The sequence below is a fragment of the Passer montanus genome, unplaced genomic scaffold, assembly GCF_014805655.1.
Source record: "Passer montanus isolate IOZ18808 unplaced genomic scaffold, ASM1480565v1 scaffold25, whole genome shotgun sequence".
NCBI lineage: Eukaryota > Metazoa > Chordata > Aves > Passeriformes > Passeridae > Passer > Passer montanus.
The window spans coordinates 1,976,846-1,988,305 of NW_024367149.1; the positions used below are offsets into that span (position 1 = coordinate 1,976,846).

Consider the following 11,460-nt stretch of genomic DNA (forward strand, 5'->3'; position numbering starts at 1 on the left):
TTGACCCTTTTTCTGTCTTATTCAATACAACACCTAGAGACCATCAAATTAAAGTACTTGGAGCCTGTTTTGAAACTTCGGAGAGTGTTTCTTTGAGCAGCAGGTTTTCTGAACACAAAAGCTTTTGTGAACACATGAGTTTTGTGAACATGAGTTTACAAGACTCAGTAAGTAAGTACCTGGGGAGGAATCTGCTGGAGTCTCTAGCTAAGTAGAAACTACCCATGGCTTGTGGAATCACCCAGAGATGATGGGAGCATGTAGCATTTACTCACCCTTTTCTGGCACTTTATTGGCACCTGCCTTTGGCTGATGTTGGTGCAAGTCTGTGGGTAAGACAACATCTTGCAGATAAAATGAGAAGAGAGCAATCTGCTGAGCAAGTTAAGAGAAAGCAAATGAATTTGCTGGTAGCTGAACTCAGAATTGAGAAAGGATGTCTCTGATAGCTGCTGTATCAGCCAGGCACTGGGAACACCACAGCAGGGAGTAAGGTTCCATGGACACTATCGTTCCTTGGCTCATAGTGTCCCACACTCTAGAGACACCTTGTCCTGAGCAAGCAGGAGGTGAAGGGATCAATGTGCTTGGTGTGTTCTCTCAAAGGCTGTTTATTAGGTTTGTTAGGATTCTTTTCACTGTCAGCTCTGCCATCTCTTCTCTCCAGTGAGATTGCTCAGTTGATGAGGCCTCTCTTTTTCCACCCCTGCCACAGAACATTGTGGCAGCTTGTGAGCTGCCACAAGGCTAGAACCTTTCAGCTTTGTCCTTGTCTTCCCAGAGCACAAGCCCTGCTGTTGCCACGTACCATCTACAGAGAGCTCTTCCAGGTGGGATTGTGCTTATGGAGTTGGCCTTCCAGGTAAGAAAGACCAAGAAATAAAGTATGATCTCTGGGGGCTCTTCAAGGGCAGTGACAGAGGGAGTGATGAGGAGTGCAGCAGGGACGTGTGATTCTTCATTTGTCCTGTCCTGCTTCTTCCATGGTCTTGCAAGTTTGGGATCAGCTGGAGATGATTCTGCAGCACTCAGAGCAGTAAGAGTTGCATGGAGGAATGGTAATGAAAAGCTCAGCACCAGTTAGGGTGCTCTGTGCTCAGCCACATGTTGGCTGGTCTGGCTTGGTTCAGACAAGAGGTGAGACAGAACGTGGGGCGAGTGTCTGGGCCCAGGCCAAGTGTGAAGCATGGGGGCTGTTCTCCTTCCCTGGAGGAGCCCAAGGCTGTGCTGTGCTCTGCTCACGTGCTCTCTCCTCCAGGGCTGTTATTTCTGTGCTCTGCTCATGTGCTCTCTCCTCCAGGGCTGTTATTTCTGTGCTCTGCTCATGTGCTCTCTCCTCCAGGGCTGTTATTTCTGTGTGAAGCAGTACGCACTGGAGTGCTCGCGCATCCCCATGGGGCAGTCTGTGAACTCTCAGGTAATGGCTTTGCAGGCACAGCTGGTGCTCCTCAGGGTCAGGGGATGCTTTGTGGGGAGGAGTGATCTCTGGAGCATAGTGGGCATTTCAGTCATAGCAAGTTTTGGAGACCTCTGCTCCCTCCTCATGGAAAAGCAGAGCCTCACAGAGCCTTCTGCAGCCACGTGCCCTCCATGGTGCTGCTTGAGCAGAGCTGGATTGCAGTAAAAGGAGGTGGGAGGTTTGGCAAGAGGATGGCTTTTGTCCTAGCTTGGAGAGCAAGACAGAGCAGACTGGGGAGGAATAGGAGCAATTCTGGCAAAAAATTCTTGCCTGCTCTGAGGAAAATCAGTGCATGGCTCTCTGCTTCCCTTGGAAAAAGAAGTGGAATGAGAACATGGATCTGTGAACATGATTCCTCCCTTTGCTAGAGGAGATTGTTCTGCACCAGAAAGGTTCCTTTATACCTCAGTGCCTTGCTCTACAACACTCTGGGGCTGCCTGCTCCCTTCTCCTTTGTAGGGTCAGGGTGTCTGCTGCCTGTTCTCAAGGGCACTGGGTGTTTATATTGAGGCTGGCCAGCCCCAGGCTGTCTGAGACACGAGGCATGCATGACCATACTGTCCTTTCCAAGGGAGCTCTGTACCAAGGCTGCATCTTAGATATGCCAGGAGAGTCTCTCCTAAGCTTAGAGCCTTCCAGGACCTTGCCTGCAGATTTGCTGAGCCTTTCTTTCCAGGAAAGCTTGCACATGCACGGGGTAGTGTTATGAGGCTGCATCCTGCCATGCCTTGTCAGCAGGGCTTTGCAGGAGGGTGTGAGGTGCCTGGTAACACTCCTGCCTTGACCCCCTGTCCCTCCACAGCTCTCCATGCTCTTCACGGAGGAGTGTGACAAGGTGCGGGACCTCATGCACGTGCACTCGTTCAGCTACGACTTCCATTTGCGCATAGTCCACCAGTATCTGCTGGGCTCCCACATGGCTCTGCGCCAAGGCTACCACCTCACCAGCTTCCTGGAGGATTTCATTGCCCATCACTCTGACATCCCCAAGTTTGGCCGTAATCACGTTTTCCAAGGTATGTAGGTCAATATATGATCAGTCTGGGATTGATCACCACATAACTTGGCAAAAGTCCTTTACAAATAAATCTTCCTGACCTTTGGAGTATTCAGAGAGATGACAGGGTGAGGGTGATGGGAGGGTCTGAGCTCTAGGGAAGGTCCTTGTTGCCCTGTTGTGGAAGGGGCAGGTTGGTTGCTGTGTGTCCTGGAGTAGATGGGAGGACACTGCTCTGCCCAGGTAAGAGGCACAGTGTGTCTCCTCTGATAGCAATGTATTTTTCTACTAGGCACACTGGCCCTGCCCACCAACATGATCACTGCACACCAGCTGTACAACTACATTGCTGACCATGCCAACACCTACCACATGAAACCCCTGCGCATGGCCCGACCGGCCACGGGCAATGACAGCAAGAAGGGAACACCGGGCACAGAGCAGAACGAATATGCACTGGTCTCTATTTGGAACAGGTGAGTGCATCTGCTGCAAATGCCTGGAGCTGCTGGAGATTGGTGGCAACCTGCCAGACCTGGGGACACTGCCCTAAGGTGCCAGCAAAGCTGAGTGTTCTATACGGTGCCAGACAGCAGTCCTGGCCAGTTCATCTGAGATGGCCAACAGTGATGTGTGTGTGTGCAGCTGCATTTGACATTTCCCATGGCACTTCTGAGGAGTCCTGCTGTGTGGAATTCCCCATGTCCAACAGTTCTGATCAGGAGCCCTGAGAGAACAAAATGAGGCTTCCTTCTTACTGATGTGCTTTTTTTTCCCAGCTCGGGCTCCTACAAGGACTCTGAAGGTCTGCGTCACCATGATGACTTCGATGTGTCCCTCCTGGTTTGTCACAGTGCTGCACCGTTTGAGGAGCAGAGCGAGGCAGAGAGACGCATGCTCCGGTGAGCACTGGGGGCCAGTGGCAGCAAAGCTTCCTGGCTGGGGAGGAGGGCTCTGGGAGGGACTGATTCTGTCTGGAACAGCACTGGCAGAGTTGTTGGTGTCTGGGGAGGATCATCATGAGAACCTGGGCAGAGAAGCATCCTTTCTGGCAGGGACAGAGGGGCCTGTGGTTCATTTACAGTGCAGCTGAGAGGGGAGCAGCCCTTCTCCAGCTCAACAAGTGTCTCCTTGCTCCCAGGTTGCGTTTCTATGTCATCATGACAAGCCAGCGGGAGCTCTTTCCGCGGCTCACGGCCGACATGCGCCGCTTCAAGAAGCTGCCGCGCTTGCAGCGGGAGGTGCTGGAGCCTGTGGTAGGCCGGGCGGCCTGGGAGGCAGCGGAGCCGGAGCCGAGCCTGGGCCAGCAGCCATCGGCAGAGCGGGAGCTGTGGCAGGACGTGGAGGACAGCAGCGAGTTCTACGCGGGGGGCACGCAGGTCAAACTGGGGCCAGGGCTCTTCTACACCTCTCCGCTCTTCCCCTTGCTGGCCTCTGAGGTGGCCTCAGCCCAGAAGCAGCTCAGCAGCATGGTGCAGCTGGCCAAGTGCCACTGCCGCAGGGACAACCTCTGGAAGCGCCTCTTCCTTCTGGAGCCTCTGGCTTCTGACAAGCTGAAGCTGGGCAAGCTCTCGCTGGTGGAGCTGGAGGAGCTGCTCGATGCCGTGCATGGGAAATCCATCGCAGATGTCGACCCCCAGCTGGTGAGCAGCAGAGATGGGGCACAGCAGCTGCTGTTCTGCTCTGGGAGGGAGTGGGGTGCCAGGTGAAGGGGCCTGCAATGCACATCTCTTCCTGCTTTGTGGGAAGGTAGAGGCAGGAACACAGCTCCTAGGTGGCAGGGGAAGGGGGAGACTGCCTGGACCTGTTTATAGAGAGTGAACAGCCCTCAGTCAGCATCCTCAGTGGGCTGTGAAGGTTGCATCTGATCTGGGGTCAGAAGGCTGCTGTAGCATTGTGGCTGCTGGTGCCATGGCTAGAGGGAGGCTGAAGATCAGGCCTTTTCTATGCCTTCAGGAATGCTTCCTCACCATGACAGTCTCCTGGTACCAGAGCCTCATCAAGGTGCTGTTGAGCCGCTTTCCCCAGAGCTGTCGGCACTTCCACAATGCTGAAACCGGCACCCAGTATCTGGTAAGACACAGCCCGCTGCCCACCTGCAGCCTCTGTCCCTGTGTCCCTGTCCTGGGTTCTGTACTGGCTCCTTTCTAACGTGCTCTGTGACTCTCCTGACAGGTTGTGCTCAACCAGAAGTTCACAGATTGCTTTGTTCTTGTGTTTCTTGATTCTCATTCAGGAAAAACGGTGAGTCCTTGGGAACAGAACAACAGCTATGTTGGCTCAGGCCAGGAATCTGTCTAGATTGATCCAGCAGTGGCCAAGGGCAGGTGTGCATGAGAACATGACCAAGTCAAGAAGCTGTAATGCTTCTCCTGAATACTGTCCCAGCATTTGAGAATCAGTAGCTTAGGCCCATCCTGAGCTGGAATTGGCCTTTGCATTTATTTAATAGCCCTCCACAGCTTTATTTCCTTTGGTTAATTTCTGGCATCCATGATTTCCCCTGACTTGCAGCTCCATTAAGCAGTTGCAGTCTAGATGAAGAACTTGGCTTATTTTTGAAACTCTTACTGTTCTTTCCATGTGATGTCCCTTTGTTCTTGTATTAGAAAAGAGTGAACACTTGATCCTCTTTTCTTCACAGGATTGCTTTTGGATCATTTTCTCAGTTGTCTCTCTATCCAGGCTAAGCAGTCCTTCTGTATTCAGTCCAAAGTCAGATCACACTGGGTCTGGCTGGGAGGGGTCACCAGTGCTGTGGGCTGCTCCTGCCTGGGCAGAAAGGAAGGGGACCTGCACTGTCAGGGTCTAGCAAACCTGCAGGGGCCTTTGCCTTCACTGAACTTGAGGGCAAAAATACTTTGCTTTCAGCTGTGCTTCCAGGCAGGGTGCAGGATGGATCACAGGGGATGCAGCTCCATGTGAGAGCAGGGGATCTACAAGAGGCTTCAGTCCACAATAAGGCTTCTGCAGAGACTGCAGAATAACTGATGCCATGTAAAATAAATCATGCTCCATCTGAAAAGCAGGTAGGGGAGACATAAGAGGTGGTGCTTGCTGAAAGGCTGCTCAGTGCCTCCTGCCACCTGATGGTCATAGTGTCATCTTGTGGCCATTGATATGATAAACCCAGAACCTCCATCCCCTCTCCCAGTGACTCTCATTTTGTAACAGAAATCCTTTGTTTTCGTAACGTTGTATTTTGTGCTTAGCATTCATCCCGTTCTTGTAGCCTCTCAAAACTCTCTCAGGGCTTTTTTCTTTTTTTTTTTTTTTGCATTATCCCAATCCTCTTTTGTATTAGTGCCTCAAATTTTATCAGCATACTCCGCATGTTTGTACCAGACTTGTTAAAGTACTAGGCAATGTGAGTCCCAAAGCCTGTCCTGAAGGAACTCTATCTGTAACCTCTCTCCATTTCCCCTTTCAGCACTGCCATGTTCTCATCTTAAAAATTTTGGTTAATTCCTATCTTTTCAGCTTACCTAAATTTCCCATGTGACACCACATCAAATCCATCCTGAATCTCAGATAAGATGTACCATGATTCCTTTGTCTAGAAATACTGCCTTATCAGAGAGAATTTTAGCATTAGCACATCACTTTGGTAACAGTGAGCTGCATTTCCCTCATGGTTCTGTCTCCCCCAGTCTGCTCCGAAGCCTTGCATGCTGCTGGAGCTGGGCTCACAAATAACTTCCTTTCTCCTCCTAAATGATGGTGGTACAATTGCTGTTTTGTAGTTACACAGCTCTTCTCATGGCTTTACCAGTTAGTAAGGGACCCTGGCTACTGGATGTGCTGCATTTCAGCTCTGGAGAACATCCTGTCCCTGTGTCTTGCCTCCATGACGCTGATCTGAGTGCACTGAGTCACATTTTTGTTCTGCTTCAGCTCCTGCAACCTCTGCCTGCTCCCTGTTCCTCTCTGCCTTTGCCCTGCCTTTTCAGTACAGTCACTAGTCAGAGTGGAGCAGGCAGCATTTATTTTTAGGATTGCGGTTATTACATTTCATCTCCTCCCCTTCCCCATTTGTTGCACTCCTACTCTTTCCCTTAGAAAAAGAAATTTCCCTCTTAATTTCCCTGGAAGCTCCTGTTAGTGTGGAGGCAGTAGGATCCCCTCCTCTCCTGTGGCTGCTGCCAGGATTGGTGTAACTGCAGATGTATGAGAGCTGGGACAGAGTGGGCAAGTACTGGCACTGAATTTCCAGCAGAAAAATTGGGAGGAGGCTCAAGCATGCTCTGTCACAGGAAGAGGCACTAGCTTAGTGCTTTGGCATTTTGGGACTTCTCCCACTATTTGCCTAACATTGCCAAAAAAGCGTCCACACATCTGGGCTAGGGATTGCACAGTGCTTGTCTGCATCCTGTCCCCTGACCCTCTCCTCCCTCCTGGCAGAGCCTCACTGTGGTTTTCCGGGAGCCGTTCCCAGTGCAGCCCCAGAACAGCGAGAGCCCTCTGCCACAGCTCGTGTCCACGTACCATCACCTGGAGTCAGTTATCAACACCGCCTGCTTCAACCTGTGGACAGGCCTGCTCTAGCACCGGCACCCACGTCCTGGAGCAGCGCCTACTCCGACCTGGACACGGCCGTGCCATTGTGACCATGGGGAGAAACGGGTCTCGGGGGGACCTGGGCGTGGGCACTGCAGGCAGCACTGCCAGTGGCACACATGGCTACTGACCGAGGAGCCTGGGGGTGTGCACCTCCTCGCTGGCTGGTGTGGCCCTTGCGTGCTGTTTTCAGTGGGTTTGATACTGAATGGCCTTGAACCAAACAGCAAGGGCAGGAACTTGGCTGCTGCAGCCTGGCTGAAGCAGAACAACTCTCAGGGACATGGCTTTGGTAACCATAGGTGAGTTCTGCCTGCTGGAAAGGCACTGAGGAGCGTTCATGGCATCATCTTCTGCCCAGGACAGCACTGCACAGTGCTCTGGCTTTAGGAAGAAAGACTCCTGAGTACAGGGCTGCCTGACTGGCAGTGAGGACAACTGCTTCAGGCCTTTTGCTTTCCTTGGGAGAGCATGAATGGGACAGGAAGGGTGAACTGGATCACAGGAAGGTTTTATGGAGGTGTACATTTGAGCCATTGGTCTATCTGTGAAATAAACTGAACCAGATCCCTGCTCAGTCGCTGTAGGCTGTGGAACGCTGCCTGTGGAGGATGCAGAGCAGCCCTGGCTATGGGGCTGGCTGGGTTTGCTCTGGAATCTTACACTTGCTCCAGAGCAGGAGCAGCAGGGCAGTCAGCCTTGAGTATCCATGTGCAGGCAGCTCCCAGCCTGTTACCTTGGATCAGACAGCCTGTGAGGGGACTGCTTGCTTCACTTGCAGCCCTGCTGCAGTCAGTGCTGGGCACTGGCAACAGCCTTGAGAACTTCAGTACCTGGAAGTAAGTCTAAAGTGTTCTTTCCACAACTTCAGGCGCCAGCTGGAATGCTCCCCTTATTGGGGAGACTGGAAACCTCTCCCTGGACACCCCTGCAGCCTCGAATTGAAAGTTTCCTGTGTGCCTGAAGTCGCCTACAGTGGTGTCTGAGCCATCACTAAATTAAACATGCTGCAGGTGGTACTTGTGTAGATGAGGGTCCAACAGCTTGGGCTGGCCCAGTAGAGCCTGAGGAAGGGAAATGACATAGATGCTCCTAACCTCATTCTAGGAAATCATCCCACCCACCACACTCCCCTAGTCCTAGAGAAGACACGTGCTCCTCTTTTAAGCCATTGCTTTGTCTTTTATTCTCATGGTTTTCTAGTTTTACTTGGCTGCCTTGCTGGTCCCACCATGCTGCAGCCCTCGGCTCTCCCAGTAGGATCGCAGCCAGCCCAGACCTTCCAGGGTGTCTCCTGCAGTGGCAGACAAGGTCTCTTGCTGCAGCTGGAGCAGCTTCTGTTCAGGACAGAGCCCTCATCCCCAGGTAGGGATAACACCCAGTACCTGTGCCCCCCAGGACCTGCCTGTCTTGGCACAGTACCCAGCCAGCTGGTCTGTGCTTGGCCCTGCCCGTGGGGCTCAGACCTGCAGAGCACTCACCCTTGGGAGCATACTCGCACCCCACGTAGCCAGTGTAGCCGAGGGACTCCAGGAGCTCGAAGATGTAGGGGAAGTTCAGCTCCCCAGGGCTATCGGGCTCGTGCCGCCCTGGTACCTGTGCAATCTGGATATGACCTAGGGAGGGAAGGGGAGAGGCCATGCCCAAGGCAGCCCTGCCTGCAGCCTTTGGCCATGAGACAAGGTGACCCAAGAGCAGCCTCACACCCCCAGCCAGCTACAGCAGGGCCTGGAGTAGGAGGGCCCCCTCTCAAAGCCACTCCCCAGTGGTCTGGGCACAGGGTGTTACCAATGAGTGGGAAGTATGTCTCCAGATTGCGGGACAAATTGCCATCCATGATCTGGCAGTGAAAAAGGTCCTGGGGGTGAGACAGGAAAAGGGAGGGTGCAGCTGGTCAGCAGTGAGCAGTTAAGGACAGCTGTGCTATGGTCCCTGTCCAGTGTCCCCAAGAAGGTATAACAAGCCCATGGCCACTAGAACTCTTTTGTGGACCTGTGCAAATGTCTCTCACAGAGAGCTTCAATGCTGACTCACCAGCTGCAGCTTCAGGTTGGGCCGTCCCACTTTCTCCAGGATGGCAGCAGCTAAGGGGGCAAGAAATGAGAAACCATTGCCCCCAGGGTGGAAGCTTTGCAGAGAAGCCCCAGGACCTTCTTTATCAACTGTGCTCCTTCAGCATCTCCCTCCTTGTGAGGCAACCTCTTGCCTTTCAGACTTTGGAGATCCTTCTCCTCTGAAGACTCTTGTTGTCTGGCTTACCTTGGTGTGGGGTGTTCAGATAATAGTGAGGGTCAGTGATGCGGCTGTTAATAGGCTCCAACAGTCCAATCATGTCTTCCTGTAACACAGTAATATCACCCTGCAAGCATCCTGTTATCTCTGCAGCAGGAAGCATAACTTCCCCATGCCAGGCTGGTATTTTCCCCATTCTGGGCATCCTAAGAGCTGCACACACAAAGCAGGACCCATTCCCCACATACCTGGGACAGGAGGTCAGCAGTGTATCTGAGATTCTCAATGAAGGTGGTTTCCATCTCACCTGCCACTGCAGCCCGGTCTGTGCCCAAGGGAACCCGCCCAGCCATCACATGAATCCTACAGGCACAGAAAGATTATCACAGGCAGCAACTGGGAGCAGCAGGCCTGCTCTAATACACCTTCCTCTGCTGATGGAACGGGGGGCCAGGCTGGGGGAGCAGACACAGAAGGTAGGAAGAGCCATCTCTCCTCCAGGAGGCACAACAGCAGCCAGCGGGCTGCCAGCCAGGACACAAATATGCACCGTCCCACCTCAGTACACAGAGGGATGACTTTGAACCTTTTGCCTGAAAAATCACAGACTTTGCTTCTTCCCCATTTTGTTAACTGCCTTCAGCTCTTTCACCCTGACTCTGGAACTTTCTGGGGCTCTTGGTCCTTGGCGGAGCCCCAAACCAGTATGTTGGGCAATTGGCATGCTGCTTGTGCCAGGGGCCTGCCCCCTGCAAGGTCTCACTGCTTGCTGGCTGTGAGCAGGGAGGGGACAGTGCCCCGGGCTGGACTGCCCTGCCATGAAGAGCTCAAGCCCCAGCCATCTTCAGCCACCATTGGGGGAAGGCACACAGTAGAAACAAAAACCTTTTCAATGTGCCTGTACCAGTATGTAAATGGTGCTGGGCAGCCTATGGCTTGCCTCGCCCATGCCCTCCACAGGGCTTTGGACTGAGCTGCAACAGGAAAGAATGGTGCAAAGTAAGAATAAAAGGGCCCTGTTGGTTTGCTGAAGGGAGCTGTGCCAGGCTAATTGCATCTTTTACGGTGTCTCTGCTGTGCTGGAGTCAGCGTGGCCTCAGTAAAGCAACTGTTGTGGTGTCCTGGTGGAAACGATTCGTGCAGTTGAGGAGGAAAAAGGGAGGATTATCCTGGGGACTGTTGTGTGGAGGTGGGAACAAGAGCCTCTGCTGCGAAGGGCAGGGTCGGGCTCGTGCCTGGCAGCTCTGGGTTCGCTCCCAGCGAGCACGCTGCGGCCGCGGTGCCGCTCTGCGGAGCTGGCTCCGGCCCGCGACGTCCCGAGGCAGCCGAGCAGGAGATGCTGCCCGGGAGAGGCGGCAGGCACGGCAGGGCAGAGGGCAGGCTCCGCTCAGAGGCAGCGCTGGAGCAGGGGGCAGCAGAGGAAGCCCCCGGCAGCCGCGGGGCCGGAGCGGGGGTCCCGCCTCGCACCTACCTGGGGCAGCCCACGGCCCTGGCGTAGTGCACGGCCGCCTCCAGGCCCTGCCGGAAGGCTGCCTGCCGCCCGGGCACGGCCGCCAGCCCCAGCTCGCCCGCCTCCTGGTCCCCTGGGAGAGAGAGGCAGGGTCGGCGGAGGCTCCTCGTACCCCGCGCACGGGGAGCAGCGGGACGCGGCCGTACCGGGGGGGGTGTTGAGGAGCGCGATCCGCACCCCCGCCCGCTCCGCCGCGGCCCGCAGCTCCTGGGCCGGGCAGCCCGCCGGCCAAGCCGCCTCCACCGCTCCGAACCCGGCGGCCGCCGCCGCTTCCAGCCGCGCCGGCAGCGCCGGGAGCTCCGGGAAGAGCCATGAGAGGTTGGCGGAGAAGCGCAGCGCCATGGCGGCGGGGCGGACCGGGGCGGGCCTGGGCGGTGCTCCCGCGGCCGCTCCGGGCACCGCGGCCCGCCCGAGCGGCCCCGGCCCGCCCGCGGAGCGCAGCGAGCCCCATCGGGGGCAGTGCTGGGCCCCGTGCCGCCTGCTTCACGCGTGGGGCTCCCGGCTGCGGGTCTGGGACGGGGCCGTGCTGGGGGCGCCTGGAGCCGCGCCGCTGGAATCCGCTCTGGGAAAGGGGGTTTTGCCAGGTGTTGGCCTGACACACGCGAGGCGCCCTCTTAATTGGTTTCCCGCGGCCCGCCCGAGCGGCCCCGGCCCGCCCGCGGAGCGCAGCGAGCCCCATCGGGGGCAGTGCTGGGCCCCGTGCCG

At 55.1% G+C, this 11,460-nt stretch overlaps 2 protein-coding genes across 2 annotated transcripts in view; one reads left to right on the plus strand and one right to left on the minus strand.

Annotated features, from left to right (window-relative positions):
* The window catches only part of SZT2 (SZT2 subunit of KICSTOR complex), a 53,776-nt gene extending 46,186 nt beyond the window's left edge, over positions 1-7,590 (plus strand). The window contains exons 64-72 of the mRNA XM_039711814.1: positions 782-862; positions 1,343-1,417; positions 2,262-2,475; positions 2,749-2,932; positions 3,236-3,358; positions 3,598-4,099; positions 4,413-4,529; positions 4,632-4,700; positions 6,858-7,590. Coding sequence (XP_039567748.1) covers positions 782-862; positions 1,343-1,417; positions 2,262-2,475; positions 2,749-2,932; positions 3,236-3,358; positions 3,598-4,099; positions 4,413-4,529; positions 4,632-4,700; positions 6,858-7,001 — 1,509 coding nt within the window. The 3' untranslated portion in view covers positions 7,002-7,590. The remainder of the gene's footprint in view (positions 1-781; positions 863-1,342; positions 1,418-2,261; positions 2,476-2,748; positions 2,933-3,235; positions 3,359-3,597; positions 4,100-4,412; positions 4,530-4,631; positions 4,701-6,857) is intronic.
* A 581-nt stretch (positions 7,591-8,171) lies between these two features.
* Positions 8,172-11,130, minus strand: HYI (hydroxypyruvate isomerase (putative)). The gene is made up of 8 exons (XM_039711424.1): positions 10,902-11,130; positions 10,717-10,828; positions 9,494-9,608; positions 9,273-9,351; positions 9,048-9,097; positions 8,802-8,871; positions 8,495-8,629; positions 8,172-8,307 (listed from the first exon to the last, which is right to left on the minus strand). The coding sequence occupies exons 1-8, from the start codon at positions 11,095-11,097 to the stop codon at positions 8,219-8,221; spliced, it is 846 nt and encodes a 281-aa protein (XP_039567358.1). The 5' UTR covers positions 11,098-11,130; the 3' UTR covers positions 8,172-8,218.
* Positions 11,131-11,460: the final 330 nt, after the last annotated feature.